The sequence below is a fragment of the Rhinolophus sinicus genome, chromosome 5 (assembly GCF_057876585.1).
Source record: "Rhinolophus sinicus isolate RSI-liver-muscle chromosome 5, RSI-T2T, whole genome shotgun sequence".
Taxonomy (NCBI): Eukaryota; Metazoa; Chordata; class Mammalia; order Chiroptera; family Rhinolophidae; genus Rhinolophus; species Rhinolophus sinicus.
The window spans coordinates 108,878,044-108,905,659 of NC_142505.1; the positions used below are offsets into that span (position 1 = coordinate 108,878,044).

A 27,616-nucleotide genomic window follows, 5' to 3' on the forward strand; every position below is an offset into this window, starting at 1 on the left:
AGAGCTGGAGCTGGAAGGTGGGCACCCCTGTAGTGGTTTGGGGAGGCTGGGCCCTGGACCTGGCGCTGCCACCCTCCTCCCTGAGCTCAGCTCTCATCCTGATCCCATGGGTACCCTCCCAAACACCCAGTGCAGATGAGATTCTGGGCTTTGCTGTGTCATGGATGCGGGTAGAGGGAACAGCGTGGCGAATAGAAGGGTAAATTCAAAGAAGGCAGCGTCTGGCCAGAGGAAGGGCTCGGAAGGTCCTCCGGTTTCATAGACAGAGTCACGCGGAGGTGGGCGGCCCTCCTACACCGGGAGCCGCGGGAGCAGCAGCGCGCCCGCGCCACCTGGTGTCTCCCGCTGGCATCGCCCTGCGCGGACTTCGCCCCCTTAGCTGTTCTGGCATTTGCCTGGGTCTCCTGTGGGTGGGCCCCCAAGGCTGCAGGCCTGGAACCACAGGCGACCCCTTGGTCGGCCAGCCCACCTCCCCAACCCTCCTCCAAGGGACCCACATCCAAGAGTGGACCAACCCCACTCCTTGGGGAAACTGAGTCACAGAACAGTGGGAATTTGTGGGGATCACACAAGTCAATAATAGGGCGGGGCCTTGAGCCCAGGACACTCAGCATCAGGGCTTGACTCTGAGTCCCTGGGGGCAGGGGGCAAGGTGCCTCTCTTGTGTTTCTCCCCCTTCAAGTGAGTGGGATGCAGTCACTCTCCCTGACTTGAGAGCCTTCCAACTCCAAATGCTTCCAGTCCCCACCTCCACCACCCACCCCCTCCCCACAAACCCGTCCCAGGCCTGCCAGGTGTGTGGAGACCCCCTTGCTACCTGAACTATCCTGACCCACCCCCCTAGAAACTTCAGGCCTGGGTGCAGGCAGGGCCACTTTCCAGATGGGAAGACTGGGTTCCCAGCTCTGCGGGTGGCCCTTGTCCTGTGGGAGCCCCACCCCCCAATCCTAGTGGCTGACAAGGGGCAGCAGCCCCTACCTGCAGACATTATTCAGAGGCAGCCAGGGGTCAGTTTTCTGCCTTCATCTTTTAATGGCCAGTGCGGTATAGTGGACAGACGGTGGATGGGACACAGAGGGGCGGGCAGTCACAGCTGTGCTGGGTGTGAAGGGGCAGACCATCCTCCCCTGGAAAAGCCCATCTTTGGCAGGACACTCGGGACCCCTCAGCTCGGCCAACCTGGAGCACTGGAGGGTCCAGGCTGGGGTGAGACCCCCTACCCTACTTGTCAGGGACTCACGCCCCCTCGGGCCTTGATGGATGAGGATCAAGACACAGGTCAAGAGTTGATTTCAATCAGGACTATGGGGGCTGCAAAGTAGGAGGTGAGGGCCACAAACTGTCCTCTTTCTGGACCACAGGCAGGTAGAGAAGCCAGAAATGTGACGGGGGGCCTGGGTCAGGCCTGTGGCATCAGATGGGTGCAGGGTGTGTGAGGGTGTCTGGGCGTGGGGTGGATATGCCCATGCCAGCACAGACTGTGGTCTGACACCATTCAGACCCAGGGCTACAATTCCTCCAGAGCAAATGTGTTTTGTTTAAGGCTGGGGGGGAGGGGAGAGGCCTACGGGGTGACAAGGCTGGGGCTGGCCCTCTCCTCTGAGGCTTGTAAAGATGGGCTGGGTCAGGAGCTGTGCACAGTGTGAGTGGGACCACAGGACCTTCAAAGCTGACCTGAGGATAGAGGTCGCTAGAAGGGACACGGCTGGTGGTCTGCTCTCCTGGGTGGGGATGGCTGAGTGACCTCACAGAGCACTGGCTTGGCTAGAGCTGGGACCACCGGGCACAGACAGGGCGAGGAGTAGGTGTGAGACAGGACGAAGAGCACAGTGCTGGGCGCAGCCCCAGGTGGCAGCAACATCCCCCAGGCCTCCATGAACTCGAACTCGGCAGAACCCTGGGGCCACAGTGACGGGCGGTTGGACCTAGAAATGGTGGTGTTATTGACATGAGCAGGCCAGGGCTCCACAGGCACTGCAGGCAGGGGTGGGAAGGGGGCCTCAGGCCTTGGGGCCCCTGCTGTGGACCTCAGCAGCCCTTCCTGGGCAGGCCGGGGCCGGCTGGCTCAGAGGCCGGCAGAGAAGGAAGTGTTGGTGGTGGAGGTGTGGAAGCAGCTGCTGTGCGTGTCCCGGGTGAGGCTGTAGGTGCAGTAGGCCACGGCGGAGCCCAGCGTCAGCCCTGTCATGTAGGACACGGTCATGGTGTTCCCTGCGGACAAGACGAGATCTGAGCTGGGGGGGGGGGGAGCATGGACAGCAAGCAGCCCTCACAGGACCACAGCAGCCACATCCACCTGGACAAACCCGGAATCCACGAGGATGAACCCGGTGGCCCCTTGACAAAGGGCTGGAGCTGAAGTCTTGGCTTCCCAGATGTGAAGTGGGTAACAGGTGCCAGCTGTCCAAGGACTGTTACGCGCAGGGCATCCCAGGCTCTGCCTGCTTCTCTTTATCTCCAGTCTCCCGTCTCCAACTGCTTCATTGTCGTGGACAACTTGGGATGTCTAAGGGGCTTCTGGAGCCTACTGTGTCTGGAACCCAACTCTGGGCGGCCCCCTCCCCATCTCAGCTGATGGCAATCCAACCTTCTTGCTCTGAGTGGCAGGCCCCAGAGTTGGGAGTCCTCCTTGACGCCCTGGGCCTTTCCCATCCCCTAGTGTGTCAGTGGGCCCTGAGGGCTCTACCCTCAAAACAGATTGAGAATCTAGCGCCTTCTTCCAGGCCCCCTCCCACCTCCACGGCCCCCACTGCTGCTTCTGCCCCAGGGCCTTGACACATGCTCTTCCCTTGCACTGTCATGGGCCCCTCTCGACCACCTCCAGATCTTTGCTGAAGTCACCTCCTCAGTGAAGCCTTCCTTCCAGGCTGCTCTGCTTACATTGTGAACCCCCCACCTTGACTCCCCCACCCCATTTCTCTGCTTTATTTTTCTCTGTTATTCTTTGTTATTTGTCTGTCACCTCTGGACTGTCAGCCCCAGAAGCACAGGGATCATTGTTTTGTCACCACTGTGTCCCCAGCACCTAGTACAACACCTGGCACACAGCAGGGCCTTACCAGGTAGTTGAGGAATGAAGGAGTAAGTGACTGATGAACGTCCTCACACCTCCGCACTCCCTGAGGTTGACTTGGCCCCTGGAACCCAAATGTGCCTTCTGGCTGTGTGGCCTTGCCTGCTATGGGCCTCGGTTTCCCTGCCTGGCAGTGCAGCACTGATGGTCCTGAGGAGTCCACTGGGCAGGCTGGGCGCTGGCCGAGCAGGGCTTACCTGCCAGCTCCCGCTGCTTGGGGCCCACTTTGCCGGCTGCCAGGATCATGGGCACACTGCCGAAGTAGCCGTTACTGATGCCCATGAGCAGGGAGAAGATGCAGGGCCAGGCTGGGTGGCGGAGGGCGGGCGTCCCGCTGGGGTAGACGCACAGGATGAAGAGAGGGATGAAGACGACACGCAGGCAGGAGCAGACCAGCAGGTGCGTGCCCCGCCAGTCCACGGGCAGGGCCGCCAGGATCTGTGGGCAGGAGCCAGGCACGTGGGCCCTCACCTCCCCCACGCCCACGCCCTTCGCATCTCCACTGCAGCCTCCAGATGCACACCCTGTTCCAGGACAGTCCTGACTCAGGCCACCTCAGGCTGTGGATGTCCTTTCCCAGCTTTGTCCACAAAAACCCACCAAACCAAGTACTGCTGTGTGCCCAACACCCATTGGAACGCGGCACGGCCCCATTCAATCCTCACAGGACCCTCACGGGTGGGCTCTGAGAAACAAGGACGCCGAGGCCCAGAGGGTCAGGGCCCCTCACACCTACTCACACAGCAGGAAGTAGAAGGATCGGGTGTTGAGCCCACTTGCTTCCTCTCAAAGCATACACTCAAGTTTCTCGGACCTCTCAGCTGTGTGAGCTCAGGCAAATGGCTTCCCCTCTCTGAGCCTCACGTTCTCCATTCACCTAGACAAGGCCCATGGCAGGACTGCCCCAGACTGACAGCTTTGATCTTCCTCCAGCGCTGACCTGACCCCACCCTGTACTCATAGCACAAGACTCTCTGCCCGGATTCTTGTGGCCCCTTGAGCCATTTCTAGGCGCCTTTGCCTCTTTGGGGTACTTCACTGCTTGCACCTGTGCTGTCAGAGACCCATTAACCAATGGCATGGGCCTCACAGACACAGCCGATACTCTAGGGCTGGCCTGGGGAGTCTATCAGGGCCACTCTCCACAGCTGTGGTCTCAACTGCTTGGCTTCCGCCCTCCGCACCCAGGAGCCACGCAATTCCTCAGCTCAGGGCCTGCCCCTCCCTGCACCCCCTCCGCCCACAGCTCCTATAGTGGGCTGCGGCGCCCACCTATAGTGTCCTCTCCCCCCACCCCGAAACAGGGGCGGAACGGCAGCCCACCTTGCCCACGAAGTCAGAGAGGTTGAACACGGCCATGATGAGGATGGGCAGCCACTCGCCCAGGACACAGTGGCGAATCTCGGACTCAAGACCCGGGAACAGGCACAGCGTGATAAAGTAGGTCACAGCGATGGACAGCATGTCAGCCCAGATGACACGGGCCACCACGTAGCGGTGCAGCAGCAGGGCTGTGGGCGGCGGGCTGGAGGTCAGGGGCAGAACCCTGCAGAGCCTCTGCCAACTGCCAGCCTGAGCACCCCCATGTGCAGACGGGACGACTGGGGCCCGTGGGGTGCAGGGGTGCCTGTGGCACTGCTGTGAGCTCGGGGCCCAGCCCGCCCACCTCTGAAGGAGGGCCAGCTCCGCTTGACTCGTGGCTGAGGCACATCAAAGCGCGTGTAGACTCCCCTGCCACTGGTGACCACCTCGTGGGCTGGGCTGTCCTTTGGGGACCTGCTGTTGGCCAGGGCTGGGCCTTGGTTCTCCTGGAGGGAGGACGCAGCGGAATGGGGTTAGGTAGGGGGCCCTGCACGGCCCCCTGCCCTCCCTTGCCTCCTCACTGTCTCTCAAGCACAGACAGAAGCCCCACCCAGACTCAGGCTTTGCAGCTGTTCCCTGCCCCACACGGCCTTCTGTGCATGTTCACATTCCCCCTCCTCATGGGTCAGGTATCCGCCCAGAAGCCACGCCTTGGGAAATCTCCCTGATCAGTAAGGGGGCCCCCAGTTTCTGTCCTTTCCCAGTGTGGGCCTTGTCACAGCATGCCGCCCCTTGCCGGTCTCCGGGTCTTTGGGCACCAAGGACGGTTTCTCTGGTTCACTGCAGTGTCACCAGCCGAGGGCCTGGGTGACTCGCTGGATCAACGTCTGTGAGACTATCTGGCTCTCCCTGCCCTGCCCTTCACATGGCCCAGCCCTCATGAGCCTCATCTGCAGGTGCCCTCAGGACTGCCCACACTTGCCATCCCTGGGCTCTCTGGGGCTATGTGGCCCTGCCGCCACCAGAGGGCGCCCAGCTCCCCAGGATGGCACCAGGAGGGCTAGAGGGTGTGCTCAGGCCAGGTGGGGCCTCAGGCCAGCTGGGGCTGTGATGGCCCATGGGGCTCAGGCCACATTTAGGGACCGTCACAGCCAGCTGAGGCTTAGGCTACAGATATGGGCCATCCCAGCCAGGTGGGACTCAGGCTACAGACGTATGTTGCTACCAAGGGATGAAACCTTGGTCCGCAGAATGAAGGTGGCCCTGTGGGAAGGAGCCCGAGACCACAGCCCGAGGGGGCCACTCTGGGAGAGCTCAGCTGGGACCAGGAAAGGTGGGGCCCCGGCTCCTTCCCTGATGTTATGGCAAGGACACAGGTGGGGACTTACGAAGTGGACGTCCCCGGCGGTGACATCATGGTGCACGCGGTAGCCGGCCCTGTGGCCGTGGCGGCTATCGCGGGGCCGCACGGTGTGGTAGAGCACGAAGCGGCTGCGCCGAACCAGCAGATGCAGCAGGAAGCAGAGCAGCTCGAGGCCAGCGGAGACCAGGAAGAAGATGAGCGTGCTGGCGTGCTCGTCGGGCAGCAGCAGCTTGGTGAGGATGCGGCTCAGGGAGACCATCACGCCCGCCGTGCCTGCGAGGGGCGGGCGGTGGGCCTGGGGACCCCACTCAGCCCCGCCCAGCCCCCAACACGCAACACGGAATATGCCCACCCAGACCACCCCTCCCTGGCACTGCTGCTGCTCACTCCCCCTGGGAGCATTTATTGGGTGCCTGCTGAGGACACAGTGAAGGTGATTGTGTGGGCCCTGCCTTCTTGGGGCTCAGTGGGGAGAGGATGCAAACAAGTGAGAGAAACCCCGGCCACAGTGCATGATGGCAGGGGCAGCAGAGACTGTCCCCCCGGGGGACAAGCATCCTGGCAGGGGTGGGAAGGAGCTCTGTGTGCCCCTGTTTGAGGAGCTGAAAGGAAGGTGGGGGTGGGCTGCCTGGGCAGCACTCCTGACCCTGGCCCGTCCAGGCATGGAAGGAAGATTGGGGACATCTAGACGCAGGTGCTTCAAGGAGTAGGGCCCTCATGCATACGGCCGGGCTAATGGTGGTGCTGCCCCAGGTCAGAGGGGGTGGGAGGGCACGAGGGGTAGTCGGCCCCCTAGACCAGGGGCTAGAGCAAAGAATCAGCCTGGAGGGCAAGTCCAAGGCTGCTGGGTAAGTTTTCGGTTTGAGCACAGGGTACCATTCACTGAGCAGGGGCGGGTGGGCTTTGGGAAGTGAGAAGCCACATGGGTGTGCCGGGCAGGGGTGGCTCCTGGGTCTGGCAATCCAAGGAGAGCTTGGTATTGGGATATGGCACTGACATTATGAGTATAGGTGGGCTTACCCCTCCCACTCGCACACAGACACACGAAATGCACACCACACGCAGGCAGAGGGCCAGCCAAGACACCAGACCCATGCTCAGAGGCACGTGCTGCTCATATCACAAAGGTCGCCGTCGCCAACCAGCCAGGCCCAGAGCTTATGAGCTCAGCCTTAATCTGGGGCACGTCATGGGGTTCCCCAGGAAGAGCCCAGGTAGCCCCGCCCCCCCGCCCCGGGGTCTGCAGATACTCACTCTCCCCCGTCATCACCCCCTGGGTGTACCTCTTGGGCAGCATCCCCGTGTACCCGTAGAAGCTGGATTGCTGCACTTGAGAGAAGAGAGGAGTAACTGTGACAACGCATCACCTATCCACTGGGAACGAAATTCCAAACTTGGAGAACACTGTGTTAACACCACAGACGTTAATACCACCAGGGGCAGAGGGACTGGGTCCAACCACCCTGCAGAGCGTGGTGGAAACAGCACTGACTACCAAATGGTGCATGTACTGCCTTCCACGTGCCCGCCTTGGGGCCAGCCAGGCACCCTGACTAGTTCTGGCCCATGAAACATGACCAAAACTGACACATGTCACTTCTGGACGAGGTGGAGCAAAGGCCGCAGGGACTTTCTTTTACCCAGTGGCAGTGACTGAAGAGACCATGTATTATTACACAGATGGGGCCGCTAGCAGCCTGAGTCCCTGAGTGACTGTGTGGAGTCCCATCAATGCATGGACACAAAGCCAAGAGCCAGAAATAAGTCTTGTTTTTTGAAGCCACTGAGATTTCTGGGCTCATTTGTTACTGCAGCATAACCTCTCTCATCCTCACCCACACAGACACATCCAGGGAAAATCAGCATGCACTGCTCACAGCCCACCGTCGAGCAAGTCCCTGCCTAGATGTCGACCCTGAGCAGGGTTGGCACACTTGGGTTTCCTGGTCCCTACCAGCATTTGTTTTTTTAACAAAATAGAACAGAACAGACCTGAATACACTGTCTGGATTGAGGCTGTTATTTCAGGAAGCCTTGATTTCATTTATACCAAAAGGCTTCCTGGAGGAGGTGCTGTTAGGGCTGGATATCACCATGGAGAGGAGTGGGAAAGGACAGCACCAAGCCCGGCTCGTCTCATGTAATATGCCCCACGCAGGTGAACAGGGCTTGGGTGGTATGAGCACCGTGGGCACTTAGGGGCTCAGCATGCCCCCCACCCCCGCCCTGTCTCTACCTGTGCAGCCAAAGGCCACGGTGCCCACAGCAATCAGATTGATGGCGTAAGCCTGGTCCCGAGAGAAGAGCTGAAGCCACACATCACAGATGCTGATAAAGAGGAGGGGACCCAAGGCCAAGAGGTAGCCTGTGGGGGGACAGACCAGGGGGGACAGTGAGTGGTGGGCTGGGGCTCCCACTCATCTACCCCCCTCATACAGCCAGGTCTGGGGTGCCCACTCTCTGCCATCCTCCTTAATCCTTGGAAAGCTGGGGCTACCTTAGGGGTCTAAGAGGGCATCTGGAAGGCTTCCTGGAGGAGGCGCTGTTTGAGCTGGGCCTTGAAGCTGGATTTCGCAATAGAGAGGAGTGGGAAATGGAGAGCAGACTAGGCTGAGGGAAGAGCTTGGGTCCTGGAATAATGTGGGACACACAAAAGCCTGCCCAGGGGCAGATAACATGCTAGCGTGTGGTGCAGCCACCATGGGCCTGACCCTACTTTCACACATTGAACCCCGTAACATTCCTAGAAGGTGTCCCCATTCTACAGACAAAGGGAGTGAGGGGCAGGGAAGCGGGGGGTGGCTGGGGGCGGTGTACCCGTGGTGATCCTGGTATGCAGGCTCAGCCTCTCCACCAACGCGTTGTTCAGCAGCACAGCCACCAGGGCCACCAAGATGTATGTGAGGCTCATGTCGAACACAATTGAGGTCCCTGTGGGGGGCCAGCCAGCAGCAGGTGCTCAGGGGAAACCCCCACCCTCTACTACCCCACCACGTGCTGCCTCCTCACGTTGAACCTTGGCTGAGCCAGCCACCGTCACCAAGGCCACTACAGTTAAAATCACCAGGGCCACCATTCACTTCTAGGGCTATGGCTGCCAGGGCTACAGCCCCATGATCTCTACTGTCACACTGATGGCCCAGAGAGGGTGACTGTCTGCCCTGAGGTCACTCAGCAAATCACAGCTGAGCCAGGATTTGAATAAAATGGGATCCCCGAGCAAGGTCCTGCCTACAGCGTTTCTGGAAGGTGGAGGCCAGTGCTGAGCGTGCAGGGAAGCCACTGATGGCAGAGTGTGACTGTGGGGGACCCACCTGGGAACTTGTGATGCAGGTAGTCCACGTCGGTGATGAAGCTGTTGTACGGCAGCAGGAAGCCCACGCCAGCCAGCAGCATCGCAAAGTAGATGGCGTGGTAGCGGTCGTCGGGCACTGGCTCCTCCGCTGCTCAACCCGAGACACCAGGGGAGAAGTGGGCAACCTGTCATGGCCACGGCCACCGCACCAGGGCTGCAGTCCACCATGGCACCTACCGTCATGAGCACCACAGCCACAGCCACTCTGGCTGTCATCCGCACCACAGACATTGCGTCCCACCTCCCATGCCACCATTCACCTGTCACAGCCACCAGAACCACTGCCACCATGGCCACCATCAGCTGGCCACCGCCACCATTTCCAAACCACAAAAGCCATCATCAAAAGTCACCAGACACTATGGTCACTGTCACCATAGCACTCATCATCATGACCACCATCACATATCCATGGTCCATTGTCACCGTGGCCATTCCACTGTACCCACCAGCATCATGGCTGCCGTGACTCTGGCTTCCATCCCTCCTCACAGCCATGGTTGTCTATGCCACGGCATCACAGCCATTATCATCACTGCCATAGCCACTGCCCTCACCTTCACAGCCACTACAACCACCACCAGCATCACAGCCACCATCACCATGGCCATTACAGTTAAAATCACCAGGGCCACCATCTATGTCTATAGCCATGGCTGCCAGGGCCACTGCCCCATGATCTCTACTGCCACACCTGGCAGAAGTCTGGCACCATGGGGATGGGCTCAGGGCTGGCACGTCCATGAACATGGTGGCAGGGAGGTTATCCCAACCCCACAGCAGAACTCCACTCCCCATGTGCAACGAGAGGGTCGGAACCTGAGAGTAAGACCCTATTTCTGAGCCTGAAGTGGTACTAGTATAAACCAGAACCACCCCCAAATGAGCTATCACTCTGGGGGGTGGGGTGGGGGGTGAGTGCCGGGGACAGTCCTAAGCGATGTTTTGTGGATTCTGTTGCAACTGCATTGAGAGTGGCACCAGGATGAAGTGACCAGGGCCCAGAGACAATGGCTTGCCTGAGGCCCCTGAGCAAAGGAATGGGAGCTGGGGTTGAACCCAAATCTGCCGGACCCCAGCCCTATATGCTGCCCACCCTGCAAATCTGATCTCACAGGCAATTGGCTATTTCCTCAATGTGGGGAAACTGAGGCTCAGAGAGGTTGAAACACTCGCCCAAGGTCACAGAGCTGGGACAAAAACCAAACCTTTGAACCTCACATCAGTCCCCCTCCTTTCAGGTACTTTCCCGTCTCCACTGAAGCGAGGCATGGCTTGCTGTGGCCAATGAATGTGACCAAAGCGACCTGTGTCACCTCAGATAGAAGTTTTATGCACGGGTCAGTGCATGAGTCACCATGTGCCTTCCACCTGCCCAGGAGTCACAGAAGCATTCGTTCAGAGGGCGCCTCCTCAGCCTGGCCCTGTGACCTGTACTGGATACGCGGCCTTAGGCTGACGGCGCTGAGGTGGTGAGCTTGGTTGTTACCTGCCTCAGACCTAATCGATCCTGACACACGCTGCCTCCCTTGACCAATGGCCCGGACCCCTGCTCAACAACCACCCACGGCTCCCAAGGGCCAGACACGTACCTCAACCGCACCCTCACTCACCACAGTCTGTGAAAATCGGGGCACCCCTGGCCCTGCCGCCCTGGCCCAGAGCTGCCCTCGCTGCCGCCTGCTCTTCCTCCAGCTGGCAGCTGTCAAAGCTGAAGCTTGTCATCATGCTCCTGTCCGGCGTGCCCGCCACGCTGGGCTCCTTGAGGCGCTGGCTGCCCACGGAGCCCATGGCAGCCTGTGCTGTGGAGAGAGGAGGCAGGCTGAGGGAGCAAAAAGGGGACCCCCACCCCACTGCCACGCTGCCAAGCCTGCATGCCTGCAGAGCGTCCTCGCGATTCACGCCACTCGTTTTGAAACAGCGTGATGGAGCACACAAGCCTAAGCGGACGAGTGATGTCCCATGATTTGTGTCTGAAGACGCTTGCCCTCGCTGCAGTGGCAAGCAGTGCCAGAGGCCTGCGTGAGGGTGGCGGCAGTGGGCATGGACAGAGAGAGACGGAGCGGAGGGATATTGTGGAGGCAGAATGCCAGGACTCGGTGAGCAGTCACAACAGATGACACTACTGAACACTCTCTGTGCCAGCGCTGTGTCCAAGTGTCCCACACACCATTTCCCTCTGGGAGGAGGGGCCAATATTCACTCATCTTACAGCCCAGGAGAGCGAGGGTTAGAGGGTGAACAAGCCCCTTGCCCCGTCACCCCGGTCTCACAGGCAGTAAGCAGTGGAGCCCCTACCCAAACCCAGGCCTGTGGACACACTGAGCCACCAAGGCCCCGTTTGGGGGCCAACCATCTTCAGGGACAGCAAGTCCTTCCTTTGGTCTTGCCTCAGTTTCTCTTGCTTCAATTCAAATTGGTTAGCCCTTCTCTTTGGAAAGGAAGGAGTTAATTGCTCCGTGATGAACAAACACCACTACTGTGTGGGTAACCCTGTGTGTTTCTATGTGTGTTTTTTTCCCTAAAACATTTATCAATTTGTTTTTCTAACGACCTTATTCATTTGTCTGATTGCAAAAAGGATACATGCTCACTGTAGAGAATCTGAGACACAGAGCTGGGACACTGTGGCAATGGGCGCCAAGTGTGGCATCTCTGCATCCCCGGCCCCCGCACAAGGATGTGTGGGACAACCCATGGAAGAAGCCGGGGGAGGACCCCACATGCCCGGGGTTCCTCTGATTTTCTCTGAGGTTGGGCCACAGCTGTGCTCTCGCCCCTCTTCTGCCTGCTTGTTGCATCTCATTTCCTCCAGCCCTCCTGCCTCAGTTTACCCACTCCCCGCCTCCAGCAGGTTACTGAGCACTTCCCCCAGCCCTGTGTTTCCTCCTTTCCTGGCTCTCCACAGACTTTTTATTGGAACCTGTGAGCGCAGAGCCGTCCCTGCTTCCAGGCTGGTCCTGCAGACTTGGGAAATTCTGCCTCTGCCAGCTGGGGGCTGACCAGTTGGTGGGCACCCATGAGCAGTGAAGAGATGGGGGATTCTCCTGGGAAGCCAGAACATAACCCCCCTTTCAGTCTCAGTGCTCTTCCTCTGAGCCCCCAGCCCCGGCCTCCTACATCTGGAGCTGGGGGACAGAGTAGGACTTGGGACAGAGCTTGGCCTGGATTTGAATGACAGTGGCCTTGGACGCTTGGAGACCCTCGGGTGGCCCATCCAGCCTCCCTCTGTCTGCATATACGAGGGGCACTACAACAATGGACCGCTCCTCCTCATGACCTGCTCAGGATGGGAATGGGAGCCCAGCCCTGGAGGACATCTGCACCCCGACTCCCTGGGCCTGTGTTCAGCAAAGGCTCTGGAGACACAGCGCCCAGATATGCCTGGCCTCCATGTGAGGTTTCCAGCGAGCTGAGAGGCCACGCCACCCAGGCGGCGGACGTGCTCAGCATGCAGCCAGGAGGTAGCCCCACCGCTCCCTCCAGCTCAGTGATGAGGCAGGCAGCTGCCGCCCACAGCAGCCACTCCAGCCACTGTCCCCATGTGCTCCTCCAGGCTCCCTCCTGGAGGTGGGGGCTCTGGCTCCCCCTGCCACGGCCTCATGGCCCCCAGATGTCACTGGCCTGAACAGAGGCCAGGCCACACAAAATGGTGGGGCAGGGGTGTGCACTCAGGAGTCACCCCCATGTTCCTCCCCAGACCCCTCATGCTCCACACCAGCAGCACAGAGCCTCAGATCGCCCCCCCACAGCCTACCCCTCCTCCTATGGTATCTCCCTTTAATTAAAATTTAAGGACATGCACATGTTCTTAAAGACCTGCGTGTTCTGGGCTCTCTTCTCCCCCTCCCACCCTGCCAGGACCCCTCGGTGCCCATCCTGGGGAGCAGCTGAAAAGACACAGCACATTTCTTTGGCCCACAGGTCAGCCCCTGGGCCTCAGTTCCCCCATCTCCCTGTTGTGGACGAGGAGGGTGAGCGAGTACCTTACAAACGGGGTGATAGTTAGGGAAGTCTGCACACAGGAAGTGCTCAGCAGTCACACATGCCACCACTTCAGGGCACTGCTGGGGACGAAGAGGTCCCCCAACCCCAGCAGTCCTGAAAACCAGCTAATGTCCCCACTTTGCAGAAAGGGCAACTGAGGCACAGAGAGCCAAGTCTAGGGGTCACACGGCTCATATTGGAGCCCCGGCCAGGTTGACCACCTTTGGCTCCCCTTATTTCAGCTGTAACCGAGTGGACATTTGTTCTGAATGTGCCCCTTAGGGCACTGTGGAGGTGCTGGGCATCTGGACCTCAAGGCCAGGCTGACCCCTCAGGGGCTGTGCTCCATCTCCAGACTGCGCCCCTGCAGAGGGGACAAAGGAACCTAAATTCTATGTGGAAATCCAGCCTGCTGGCCTTCCTGATACCTCACACTCCTGGTGGGCCAGGGCCCTGGCCAGCTGAACGCTCTCGGATGGCCCCAGGCCCCTGTGCCTAGGTGCCTAGGCCAGCTTACAAGTTCTCTGCTGCTCTTTCCATAGCCAAGCCTTCTAGACTGCCCCAACACCTCCTGGTTGGTTCTGCCCACCAGAAAGTGCGTTTCAAGACCCTCCAGCTAACCCCTTTCTGGAGTCCGGGAGGACACTGGATGCACTGGCCACAGGCACTGCCTGACTGGCTGGGGCAGCTGGGTCACCCTCCCAGTCTTGGTTCCCGCAGCTTCCAGATGCTTTCAGCCTGCCTTCCCCCGACCCCCCAACCCCTTCTGCCTGCCCGGACCAAAGTTGGTTCCCAGGCCTGAGCTCCTAGGCCAGGGACAGACTCTAGGGTTTACCCTGCGGTGACCCCCCTGGGCACAGGCCCCGCCTTGTCTGTCCAGCGGCTTTTCCAGGAGCCAGGAGGGGGCTTGCTGGGGGAAGGCATGAGATGGGGTGGAGGGAGTTCCAGGGAGGAACTTCAGGTGGCAGGACCCTTAGGACGCTGGGGAGGAGCGGGGCCAAGCCCCGTGCATCTTCCTGGGTGTAAGTCCAGTGCTCGCAGATGGGCTGGTGAAGGGCTGGCCCGGTCCGGATGCTGGAAGCGTCGTGGGTGGGAGTCCCCTCTTCCCGGGACAGGGGTGGGGTGGGGGGGCTCGGGGTCCCTAGGGTCACGTGCCCGCGCCCCTGGACTCGGTCGGCCCGAGCCGGCGCGGAGTGGGGCCGCGCGCGCGCCGCAGACAAAGGCTCCGACAGGTCCCCGCATCTCGTCCCGTTTCCGCCCCCGCCCACCACCTCCGCGATGACTACTTACCTCTGCCCCGCCCGGGCCGGGGGTCCTCGGCGCGCCCTAGCCCGTCCGTGCCTGCAACCCCCGCGCCGGGACCCCTGGGCGCCCACGTTCCGGCCCGCTGAGCCCTGCGCTCCCCACCCCGCGCCCCGCCCTGGGCCGGGTGCCGCTGGCGTCCTCCGTGGGTCCGGGTCCGCTGGCCCCCGGGTCGGCGAGCGCGTCCTGGGGGCGCAGCGGCAGCGGCGAGCACAACCAGGGCCACCGCGCTCCGCCCCCCGCGCGGAGCCCCGCCCCGCTCGCCTGCCCTCCTCCTCCCATTTCCCCCATCCCCCCCGATCCGGCTACCTCCGCAGAGGCTGGGGCGAGGGCGAGACCCCGGCAGAAGTCGTGGCCGAAACACCCCAAGGCGGGCATAGTGGCCCCGGAGACCCTGAGGTGACCTGCAGCTGATCTAGCCCGCCACCCCCAAATACCCTAACCTCCGCCTTGTTCCCCAGGCCTATACTACCCTCGTCTCCCCATCACCCTGGGTCCTCTGGGAGGAGGCTTAAGGTGCCATGCTGGCTTGTGGGTGGGACAAGTCTTTCGGGTAACCAGACTCAGTTTTGAAGGATGAGCAGGAGTCCATGAGCTGGAGATCATGCGGGTTCCGGCCAGGTCCAGGGGCTGCGCAGCTCCCTTGCCTGGGTCCCCCCCTGTGCCCCAGTCCCTGGGCCAGGGCCTGTCCGTGCGAATCAGGCAAGTCCCCTTCCCACCCAGTACTGAGTCACCAGGGTGGGAGCAACACAGACATCCGTCAGAGCATGTGCGGGCTCCTACCTGGAGGCCCTCCCCTCACTTTCCACCACACTGGCTCTTCCTGCCTTGAGACCCTCTTGGGCATCAACCAGGAGGCTGCAGAGCTACTTCTGCCCACAGCTGTGGCCGGCACCTTTTCCCATAACTTCTAAAAGACTGGACGCGGGGCGGACGGGTGGCTCAGTTGGTTAGAATGCGAGCTCTGGGCAATGGGGCTGCCGGTTCGATTCCCACATGGGCCAGCGAGCTGTGCCCTCCACAACTAGAATGAAGTCAATGAGCTACTGCTGAGCTCCCGGGTGGCCAGATGGCTCAGTTGGCTGGAGCGCGGGCTTTCAACCACAAGGCTGCCGGCTCAACTCCCACAAGGGATAGTGGGCAACTACGGTTGAACACGGCACCTTAAGCTGATCTGCGCCCTCCACAACTAAGATTGAAAGGACAACAACTTGACTTGGAAAAATCCTGGAAGTACACACTGTTCCCCAATAAAGTCCTGTTCCCCTTCCCCAATTTAAAAAAAAAAAAAAAAAGACTGGACGCTCCCTGAGAGCAAAGACCTGCTTTATTTCTCTCTGGATCCTCAGTGCTCAATGGAGTACCTGGCATACAGCAGGAGCCAAATGCGTGTATGAAGGGTGGATTGAACTGGGTGCTGAGAAAATCTGTGTTGAGTGAAGTACTGAGATGGTATAGATGTGCCCTCAGGGGTGGGATGTGTCCCCCTGCCTTTCTTCTGTTGTCATTTGGGCCAGGGGACATGGCCAGTTGATCCATGTCATTAATCTTACTCAGCCTGATGGTTCATGGGCCTGGACCTTTGAAAGGGCCTATGCGGGAAGCCATGCCGAGCTGTCCTGGGTGTGAATAGAACTTATTCAGTGTGTGTGACACACGGTTCTAGATGCAGGGAACACATTGGGGTCCCTGCCCCTATGGGGTTTCAGTCCAATGGGGGACACTGGCAGTATACAAGTACAGTCATTTCAGGAAGCGTCAGATGCCGGGAAGACAGTAAGACAGAGTGATGGAACAGACCATGGTGTGTGGCTGTGGGCAAGGTGGTGGATATTACCTGGTGGTCAGGGAAGGCCGCCCTGGGAAGGTGACACTTGAGCTGAGAGACCTGATATGGAAAGGCACCTGTTGTGGAGAGGTTTGTGACGGGGGTGTTCTGGGTAGAGAGAGCAGCCAGAACCAAGTCCTGAGACCAGAAAAGTCTCATTATATTCAAGGACAGAAAGAAGACCAGTGTAGGGAGACAGAGGAAGGGGGAACTTATCTGGTGAGAGATGAGGTCGAGTGGTGGGCAGGCCAGCCCAAGGGGGTCTTGTTGGCAGTGGAGAGGCGCTGGGGTCCCTGGAGTGTTTTCATCGGAGGAGGGAGCATGCTGTGACCTAGGTTTGGAAACCTAGGCGGCTGGTGGGAATGCAAATTGAAGCAACCCTTCTGGAAAGTAAATTGGCCTAAAAAACATGCTTACTCTTTGATCCAGAAAATCTAGCCCAAGGAAATAATTCTAAATACAGAAAAGGTTTTATATACAAAAATGTTCATCGTAAGAGCCAAACATTACAAACAGCCCTGTCTCCCAAGAAGAGTGGGTAACATTCATCATGGTGGGGGACGGACGACACTGTTATCTTAGAAAAACTCAAGAAAACCAGTGGGATGATATGTAACCACACAGAGAAATCTGAAGTCACCACAAGGGTATATGGTTTTGAAGTATTTATAATAATGTGGAAAACTGGCTGTGCGGGTGTTAAGTGACACAGGAACAGGAAATGAAAGGAAATACAAAAGATACTTTGCATCCAAAAAAAATTGGAAAAAAAGTGGTAAAATAATTTTCTGGGAAAATACAAATGACCAGTCAAACTGTTATTAGATGAAAAAGAAATCTAAATAGAGCAATTACTGGAGAGGAAATAGAGAAATTTGTTGAAGAAATACTTCTCTGCTCAAAACCCAGTCTTAGGCAGTTTTACAGGATTACAGAATTCTACCAAACTTTTAAAGAGAGAGCCATAGTGTAACTTAAGTATTCTAGAGCACAGGAAAAAAGGAGAGAGAATTTCCTAAACCCAACAAAGATTTTTCTAAGAAAATAACAGACCAGTCTCACCTGTGAATTTCAGTATAAAGTCCTGAATAAAATATTAGCAGAACCCACTAGCGCATTAAAATAAAAATATCCTACAACACTCTAAATCCTAGATTGCCTCATGTAAAAATGCTATTAATATAATTCATCATATTAATTGGTCAAAGGAAAAATCATACAGCCATCTACTTAGATACTAAAAAGGCATTTGATAAAATACACCATCCATTCTGAATTTTTACAAAAACAGCCAAAGATGAGTCAGTGGACTTTTTTGTGTACTGCTAGTCAAAAGGCACATCTCTTTAAACACAGACGCAAGACTTGGATGTCTGCTCTCAACTCTGTTATTTAACCTTCTCCTCCTCCCGCCTTTGGAGTCCTAGCTGACATTATTAGACAAAGGAAAGAAATAAAATCTATAAAAATGAAAAGAGGAGTTAAATTATTATTATTTGTAGGTGATAGGATTATACAGCTAAAAGATCCCAGCCACCCACATGAAACCCTTTTAATACATTTCCACAGTCTTCCTACTTGGACATGACAATTAGAAAAATGTAATGAAAGAAAAGATTACTATACAATGGCAACAAAATAGATAAAATTCCCTGGAATATTCTTAATTAGAAATGTTCGATGTCCGTATGAAAACAAGATTTAAAAGGACATTAGAAAAACCCCTTTGTGAGGGGCCCAAAGGAAGAGAAGTGGGGAGACAGGCACAGCCTGTTCTTCCACAGGACGTCATTTCTTACTACAAGTGTGACCAAGAGGTTATTTCTTACTAAATTAGTTCCCTTATCTAACACCATCCCAGTAAAATCACCAGCAAGATGTCCTTCCTTTGGAAGTAGATAAACTGATTCTGAAATTCACATGGGAAAATGAATTTGCAAGAATGAACCAAGAAAATACTGAAAGAAGACGAGGAAGGAGGAGAGTCTAACTTGCTAGATACAGAGTATGAACAAAGCTTCCGTGTTTACAGCAGCATTTGCTAGATTTGACGAGATGAACCAATCGAGGGCACCGGATGTAGTTCCAGAGGTCAACCCAAACGCATGCACTGATAATGGTAGCTTTTCTTTTAAAAAAAAAAAAATAATGGTAGCTTTCATATTAGTGGGAGAAAGATGGATTATTCTGTAAATGATGTTTGCACCATTAGGTGACAATCTGAAAATAAAATAAAATTGGATCTCTACCTCATTCCTTATACCAAAACTGAAACCCAAAATAACAAAAACAAAAAATAACAGCAAAAAAAATCCAGATTTCAGTTTTTAATAATCTTGTAGAAAGTTCTTTTTAAGCAAGACATAAAACTTACAAGCCACCAATGAAAAGACCACTAAATTTGACTGTTTCATAAAAATAGAAAATTCATTCATGGAAAAACCCATCATAAATGAAATGGAAGACATGATGCCAAGGTGGGGAAATATTTGCCCCACACAGTCAGGGAGTGGGCTTACTTCCTTAATATGTAAAGAGCACCTACAAATCAAAGAGAAAAAAACCAACTACCAATAGAAAAGATGATTCAAGTACAAGAGATGATAATTTACAAAAGACGGAAACAGTGGCTTCAACATATGAAAAATTGCCCAACTCTACATCTAATAAGAAAAGTACAGATTAAAACTACACTGAGAGGCCATTTTTCTCCTAGAATATCGGCAAATCCAAAATGTGTGAAGTCAGTCCGGGCAAGGTGAGGGCATGAGGCCCTCCCAGGCATTGTGGTGGGAGGGGAAGTTTATACAGCTTCTGTGGAAGGAAATTTGGCACGTCAATCAAAAATTTTAAATGCACACTTCGTTTGTTTCATTCATTCTGTTTTAAAGAATTCATACATTACACTTGCATATCTATTGAAATCTATATCCTAGGGATATTTGTTGCATTTTTGTAACAGTAAAATATTAGAAACAAATGTTCAGCAGCACAAAATGCAATAATTATAAGAAGAATCAGGCAGCTCCACTCCTACTAACGTGGAATGATTTACAAGATACATTGTCTAGTTTTTCAAACAAGCAAGGTGCAGAAAAATGCGTGTGATGCCTAATTTTGTGTGTCAACTTGGTTGGGACACACACACACACACACACACACAAGCAATACGCAATAGGTTCTGTTTCTCTGGAGACCCTGACTGAATCGGTGTGTATAGCATGAAACCATTAGTGTTAAAAAACATGAGCATATGTGAGTGTGCTTGCCTGCACACAGCTGCTTTTGGAAGGGAACAGTGATTGAGTCTGAGAAGAGTTTGGGGGTTGGGGTCAGGGAAGGGACACTGATTTTTACTGTAGCCTATTGCACTCTCTGGATTTTTAACATTAAGTGGTACAGGCAGGATACACAACTATGCCTACTGTACGTTCACTCTGCATAGAGAAAAAGACTAGAAGGAAATGTAGCAAAATATTAAACAGTGGTCATCATTGAATGTGGGGGCTGGAGAGGCATCATCTTCCTTTCTCTTTTTCTACAGCAAGCCCACATCAGCTTGTTTGCAATGCTTTTCTCCATGCACACGTTTAGCGTGAAGCACTAAAAATGTATTTGTGTGTGGAGACAGGTCTCTAGCTGGTAGGTCAAAGCTGAGTCTTGGGGCTCTGCATCCTGTGTGTTTTCCACTAGTCACATCAGAGGTCTCTGTTGGGGGTGACCCAGAGGCGGAGCCAGGAAAGGGTTTTCTGTGGGGGTGCCGGGCGGGCGAGGCGCGGGGCCAGGCCTCACTGACAGCTACAGGACTCTGCTCATCAATGTGTGCCCTGCCACCCCTGTTAGCAACCCTCCTTGGGAAAAAAGCCATCTGCCAGGATAAAAAATGCAGCCAATTAAGGCCCCATGTAATGAGCCAGTGACAGGCTGTGGCAAGGACAGAGGGAGGGCCCTGAAGCCATGCCTGTTCTGTCAGTGGGGCTCGTGAAGGCATCCAGGTTGGTACAGGGAGAGGCTCACTCACAGACAGAGTGAGCAGAGGGCTGCTGCCGCCAGGGCCTGGACACTGCTTTGTCCTCACTTGGCAAGGGTCTCATGCTGTTCTAAATGGCTTCAGACGCCCTCGCCCCAAAGCACCTTTGGGTAGGATGGCCACCAGGGCCTCCCCCGTGGTCTCTCAGCTTCCCCCACTGTGCCCTCCAACCCACCCCCCAAGGCAGGCAGAGTGAGCTTTCTGAAAGGTGTCCTTCTCCTGTTAACTTGCCCCCGTGATACCTGAGTGCTGGCAGGGCTAAGCCAAAGCCCAGGAGTTCCCCCATTTCCTTCCACACACTCATTTTCGAGGAGTGGGCAGTAACGGTGGTGCCTTGGGCCCCACCAGCGGGATTCAGCTCACTCTGTTCAGCCCACGCTGATGTCATTTCTTTAAAAACGTTGTGGGCTTCCTGTGTATCAGATTAACCTTAAGTCAAAACTGCACCCGCGGATCTCTTTGAGACATCCTCTCTCTGTTTTGGGCTGTGAGGCAAGGCCCTTAAAGAATGTTAAAGCTCTCTATTTTAGCTGAGAGAGTCTAAGATGTCCGCTTTTGAGATTCTGAGAAGTTTTTTCATCTAGCTGAGAGAGTGTTAATCACTGCCTTAACCACTTCTTTTACTCCTAACAGTGGCACCTTGAGATTTTGCTCAACCTAAGACCATGTTGTATTGGCAATATTCTATGTTTGATCTTTGCCTTGGGGTGAATCATTTCCTGGGGGGCTCTTGGGTTTGTTGTTCCTGGTGGCCCACCCAACAAACCCCCAGTGTGTGGCCTTGTGCATGAATCGCAAGGGAGACACTTTGGGCCCAAGCTGAATTTTCTAGAATAGCTCCCACCACTGCAGTAACAACCACCACCAGCTGTCCACCTGTGTCCATCCCTTTCAAGGAACAGGGGCCACCCCAGACCACCATGGACCAGCATGGCCTGCCAAAGCGACTCAGTTTGGGGAGATGTGCCCACTCCAAGACAAATGAGTGCATTGAGGCATTTTCTTGTCCCTTTCAGCTATAGAATGGGCTTGTTTTGTTTATGGGAAAAGAGGGACTCAAGATAAGCTTAAAAAGAAATTAATTGTCCGCAAAAAGACATATACACATTTTGTTCCTCGTAGTAAAAACCTGGAAACAGCCCAGGTACCTATCAAGAGGCCATGGTTAATCAGACCGGTCCATCCAACCACAGAGTACCACTCAGCACTAAAAAGGAACACACTACAGATGTAGCAGCGAGGGTGAATCTCAAATGCACTGAATGAAAAAGACAGACACAAAAGTTATTCACCACTCTTTGTGTGGCTCCATTCAAAGGAAGTTCTAGACTGGGCAAGATGGTGATCCCCTTGAGGAGGGTGGGGGGCATGTGGGAACCATCTGGGATGATGGTCATGCTCTATATCTTGACAGAGGTTTGCTTTGCGGGATGTGTCCATCTGTCAAAACTCAGCAATGGTCCCTTTAGATTTGTGTGTTTCACTGTTGGTAAATTTTGCCCCCCAAAAACAACAAAACCGAAAGCCAATATTGACCTCCAGCTAATGACAGCCACGTTTGGGGCTGAAGTGTACTGATGTCTGCAACTGACTTTGAACTGCACTGAGAAAGGTGAGATGGATGGGTAGGTGGATGGGGCCCTCTCAGAAAGTAAGCAGAGCAACATGCACCCAGTGGGCACGTGGGTGTGCACTGCACAAGTCTTTCGACTGTCCTTTATGTGACAATTCTCATAACAAAATGTTAGAGAGAAAGAAGAATAAAGAGGTGCGAGCAGTGCCCCCCACCCCTGCCCCCGGGTTCCCTGCTGCTCCAATGGGGCTATTGCCGGCCATGGCGGCTGTGCCATCTGCTTCCTGCGGAGCTCAAACCTAATTATTCCTGACTTATTAACTTAAAGCCAATTATAATCTTCCAATCAACCTGTACATGCAGCCAAGAGCCAGACAGAGACAGGAGTGAGGAGGCCTGCTCAGGACCCAGCGGGGAGGGAAAGGGAGCAGGCTCGCTGGGTGCGGAGGTCTCCGCAGGGCGGAAGGAGGACGCTGCCATGGGGCACTGTGCAGGGCCAGCCAGCTGGACACGCTGGGTGGGGCCGGGCCTCAGGGATCGTGGAGGGCGACAGTCTCTAAGGCCTCAGTCTCCCCTGGTGAAAGCCTGTGCTCCTGACCTGAACAGAAAGGCTCCTGGAGCTGGACAAGCCCAGGCCCAGAGAGAAGGCCCCTCCTCAGGAAGCCGTCAGCCCCCGTCTGCTCGTGCAGCTCAGCTCACTGCCCGCTGTCCTTCCATTCGAGCATCGTCAGACTCGGGAGAAAATGAGACCTAGCTATCTGGGCCAAAAGGCAGAATGAATGAACAAACAAAGCCCATGACCCTCTCCTAAGAGGGGCAAGGACGCCCGTGTGGTGCTGAGCAGGACGGGGTGGGGGTTGGCGCCACGGGCACCAGCTAGGAGCGGGCTCTGGGCCAAGTGCCCAGGCTGCTCAAACCACACAGTGACTCTGCGGGGAAAGGATTACAGAGGCAGCTGAGGCTTGGAGACGTGGGAGGGCTTGCCCGAGTCACAGGGCGTGGCCAAGCAATACTGGCCCCGCCTCAGCCAGCCTGTCTGTCCTGTGGGTTATGCTGGCGCTGGAAACGCCAGTCCCCAAGCCTGGAGATCAGGGGGAATCACACCCTAGGCCAGGCTTCCAGAACTGGGGGCCCATATGTGGCCTTCTGGGCCCCACCCCTCAACACACCCAGCCCAGCCAGGAGGGGGCATAAAGGCCCCCAGCTGCTGGAGGCTAGCCAGGAAAAAGGCAGTTGCTTTTAGCAGGAAGAGCTCTTCATTAGGGAAGAAGAACTCTTCTGTGGATGCGGTTGGGGGGACGGGATCCTTGGGGACAGGTACCAGCTGCTGCCCCTGGAGCCCTGACCTCCTCTCTCCCCACCTGCTCCAAACCCTTCCGTGCTCCTGCCCACCCTGGACCCTGGACCACCCTCTGCCCTCTGGTGTCTCCCCACCCACCCTCCTTGCCTCTCCCTAGAGGTAGCAGCCACACCCCATTGCCTACAGCTCTCCCCTCCCCCGCCATGAGAGGACTACTTCCCAAGCTTTTACCCATGTGGTTCCCTCCACCTGGAGGGCTGCCTGTCAGCGCACACACTCCCTCCACCTCACCACCTCCTACTCATCCGTGAAGTCTCAGTGCCATAGTCCCCTCCTCCAGGGAGCCTCCCCTGGCTGCTGGTAGGGATGGCCCTGAGTACTCACAGGGTATCAGGCATCATCTGAGGGACGCTCCACGACACCCCATTTTGCAGATGAGGACGAGGCCCAGAGAGGCAAAGGCACTTGCCCAGGCCCCGAGGAGGGCTGGGTAAGTGAAAGGGGCTGGGTGAGCGACGGGGCAGAGTGATGCCAGCCCATGGTCTGGCCCTCACTGTGCTGTCCACAGTCGAAGTGGGGAAGAGTGCCCAGACTCTCACAGATACCCCAGTTCCCAGAGCGCCCAACAGCAGCTCATATTCTACTGCTCCGGAAATAGCACGCCCATTTCACAGGTGAGAAAACAGATGCCAGCGAGCAGAAGGGCCTGGCCCAAGGCTTCCCAGCCAGGCTCCAAGGGCGTGGCAGAGTCAAGGCTGGAGCCCAGGCCTGTCTGGACCCCAAACCAGCGCCCTTCCTCTGACAGGTTAGCTTCCGAAGCTCACGGCCACACCTGGGCCTTACCTGGGGTTTCCTGTTCTCCGTCTGCAGCCTCTCCCGGGCAGTCAGATTTTTCTCGTCAGGCACGCTGTGCGAAGGAGCCTTTGTACTCTCTATTTACAAGAGGAGGCTTGTGAGCAAATTAGCAGGGTAACCAGGGAAAATGTTTGGCTTCCGTGGGTGGGAGCTGGAGCCATCTGTTCCCAAGTGCTGAGAAAACACTGGAGCAGTCGCAGGAGCCACCCAGCCCGGCGGGGCTGCAGAGTGCTGACTGGCACCACAGGCTGTGTGTCCCCAGCAGGGCGCTTGCCCTCTCTGGGCCTCAGGGGGCCTGTCCAGCCCTTGTGAGTCCATAACGCTCCCTACCTGCCTCTGCTTTCCTCCTGCTCCTCTCTCCGGGCTCCCAGACCAAGCCCCTCCCAGACATGCCAATGGGGTGGGAGGAGGGGGCAAGAGGACACGACAGTCCAGCTTTGGGGTTTTAGTTACCACTGTACTCATTTGTTCCCAAGCTGGAAATAGCTTTATAAGTGATAATTCACCAGTCCAGAAATTTGTGACACAGAACGGTAAACCGAGTGAGACACACATTTCCTCGGGTGGAGAGCATCTGTCTGGAAGTCTCTCTGAGCAGCTTGCCATGTCTGGGGTCTGTGAATGGGTGAGATGGTTGACTGCGATATTTCAGAGATTGAGAGGGAGATAGAGATGACAGACATTAGAGAGAGAGGTACGGAGATGGAGAGAGAGACAGAGTGAGAGAGGTAGATAATAGACAGAGATAGATGGAGGGAGGGAGGCAGAGGACTGCCACCCACTCGGGACCCTTCAGCTCTCAGACGGGGCACATTCGTGTAACAGTGTTGGCTTGAACTATATAACTCTTGATGGTTTAGACCTGCGGGGTGTGGGCCTTTGACCACTTGACCCTTGCCCCAGGCCCTGCAAATTCAGGGGTCAGCCTGACCCCAAGTTCCAAACTCGATACTTTGGTTCTGGGGTTTCGTCTGCCCAGAACATTGTCCCCTTGGAAGCCCTCCTGAGCTGTCAGAACACCAGCCACTTTGGTGGTTGTCATAATGATGGGCTGTGGCATCACGAAATGGGGCCCGTGTCCAGGCGCAGGCTGCGTGCTGTGGGGCCGTTTCCCGCGCAGGAGGAGCCTGATGTTGGCGGTTATTTGCTCCCTGAAAGGAGCTTATCTTGGCTGAATTCCCCTAATCCTTTTGGAGGATTAAAGAAACTCTGTGCGTCTCTTAATGCTGGTTAAGGATTTAATAGGCTTCCGGCTGTCCAAGAGAAGCCTCACCACCTTGTTCTGGAGTGCCTGGGTGACCTTGCTCTGAGCTCTGCTCTTCCACAGTAAAGGAAAGGGGTTGGTGTGCTCTGTGGCCCCTGAGATGTGTCTGTCTAGGGGTGGACTGTGCCGTAAGCCGTGGGTTTGGAGTGTCTCACTCCATCTGCCCCAGGGGGTGGGGGAAGATAAGGGTGTGAGCCATCAAGCAGGAGGCCAGTGCTGGAACCTGGAAGTTCAAGATCAGGTGCTGGCAGGGCTGGTTCCTCCTGAGGCCTCCCTCCTTGGGCCTTGGGATGTAGACAGCCGTCTTCTCCCTGCGTCCTCAGTGGTCGTCCCTCTATACGTGTCTGTGTCCTAATCTCCTTTTCCTAAGAGGCACCAGTCATATGTGGGATTGGAGCCCACCCTAACAACCCTATTTTACCTTAATCCTTTCTTTAGAGGCCCTGTGTCCAACTATAGTCACATCCTAAGGTCCTGGGGGCTAGGACTTCAACATATGCATTTGTTCAACAGTTCAGCTCTGTTAAGTCACCCAGTTTGTGGTACTTTGTTACAGCAGCCACAGGAAACTCAGACAGGACACTACAGTGCTCACAGAGCCGTTGCCCAAGAGACACTGGGAGAAGCACGCGGGCCTTGTGGTGCCGTCTCCGTGGCTGTTATCACGCTGTGTTCGTTGCAGCCGTCACAGAGGCCCGCCCAGGCTCACAGGGACGGGACCGGGACTCTAACTTTGATGGAGGAATGGCCAAGAATTTGCAGATGACCCCACTGAGGGGTGGATGGGTTGGGAGAAAAGGTTCAGTGAGAAAGAAAAGAGGGAGAAGGGAAGTTGTCAAAAAGAAAGATTGTAGAGGAATAAAATAATCTCCACATTATAATGCTCAGGGACCCAATTTACCTCGAAACCCCTTCGTGGTTTGCAAAACCTTATTCTTGGCTCTTGTGATTTGTGGGTTCACGCCCCCAGATTGGATGTTCCCTTTTTGGCCAAACGCTGTGGGTTATCTGGCTTCTAATCCAGTCCCCTCTGTTTTCTTGGGTTTTTAGAGGTTTAATAACTAATGGTATGGCTGCTGCCCCACACCCCTAGGAGCTGAGGGCACTCGGGTTTCTCCACCTTGACCCAGGAAATGAGGGGACGCTACACGCAGGCTGTCCGTTCGAGGCTTCACTGCCAGCACCCCAGCCGCCTTACTTTGGGGAAGCTACACCTCTGCACTGGGCCTTGGTTATCACCTCCATGAGACGAGGGCCAGAGTAGGTGGCAGGCATGATTCTCTGCACAGAATCGTCAACCAGGGATGTACTTACCCACCTAAGCTGTGCGCACATGCGTGTGAGGTTCACTCCCCTTCTGGGCTACAGCCACGGTTAATGACCGCTCTTCTCCCAGCAGAACAGGCCACCCACAGCTCCTGGCGCACAGCCACCACCTTCATCTCCCAAGAGGGCCTGATCCTTCTCTTCACCCCAATGTGAAAAGTCCCAGGGAAGATATTTGATTGGGCCAGCTTGGGTCACATGGCTGCCCGGTGGCTGGAAGGGCTGTAGGGGGACTCTTCCCAAGAAGGAGGTGCTGTTCCAGGATGGAAGAGGGTGACAACATTCAGAGTAATGGGGGTTGCACTGGTGCATCTAGAATATTCTTCAAAGAGAGTAGAGAGCCTGAGGTTTAGGGAAAACAAGACTCTAAGAGTTAAGTGGGAAACAAGCCTTCGAGTCTATTCTGGTCCCTTTGATCCTTATCAGTATTGTCAATTCCATGACTACGAGATGAGCGCTTTTAAGCTGTGAGTGAGTTTTGTAAGCAGCCAAGTTTGTATTTTTATCACTGAGTCCTCCCCAGTGGCTGCGTTCTCAGTGGCTGTCGTGGGGCACGGGTGTCCTCAGGGGAACTGTGGTGCCTCCAGGGGTGGGGGACACTGGCCCAGGCACTGACGGAGGGGGCTGCTCTGCATTGTTCTGTGACTTCATTTCCGCCGCTGGGCGCTGCCTGTCTGGCTGCTGCCCGGTCCCCTCCTCTCTGGCTGCAGCCATGTGTCTGTCCTCTGCCTCTTCAAGGACATTTACAAGCAAGTTGGAGCTTTGGAGCTGTAATACAGCGTCATCCACTCACTCAGCCTGATGTCACTTGAAACAGTAATCTTTAGCTGAGGCCACACACAGTGACACTCAGTGACAACACAGTGACACAGACATATGTATGCATGTGACACATACTCAGACATGCCAACACACACAAGCCACACACAGTCACATATATACCCACACACGTACAGAGGCACCCACATAAACACATGCAAACACACGCACGCACACACACACGTCAGTGTGGATGGGGTGACCGTTAACACATTTTCTGATTTGCCACAAAGGCAAAGCCT

At 55.7% G+C, this 27,616-nt stretch overlaps 1 protein-coding gene across 2 annotated transcripts; it reads right to left on the reverse strand.

The window, feature by feature from the left end:
- Positions 1-1,008: 1,008 nt before the first annotated feature.
- Positions 1,009-24,061, reverse strand: SLC29A4 (solute carrier family 29 member 4). Of its 2 annotated transcripts, none has more exons than XM_074313975.2 (11): positions 23,954-24,061; positions 10,704-10,892; positions 9,050-9,178; positions 8,553-8,666; positions 7,972-8,100; positions 6,990-7,064; positions 5,761-6,008; positions 4,737-4,878; positions 4,394-4,581; positions 3,268-3,508; positions 1,009-2,208 (listed from the first exon to the last, which is right to left on the reverse strand). In XM_074313975.2, the coding sequence occupies exons 2-11, from the start codon at positions 10,879-10,881 to the stop codon at positions 2,066-2,068; spliced, it is 1,587 nt and encodes a 528-aa protein (XP_074170076.2). In that variant the 5' UTR covers positions 10,882-10,892; positions 23,954-24,061; the 3' UTR covers positions 1,009-2,065. The 2 variants fall into 2 exon arrangements, with proteins under 2 accessions (XP_074170076.2, XP_074170074.2); XM_074313973.2 differs by lacking the exon at positions 23,954-24,061 and adding an exon at positions 14,368-14,604.
- Positions 24,062-27,616: the final 3,555 nt, after the last annotated feature.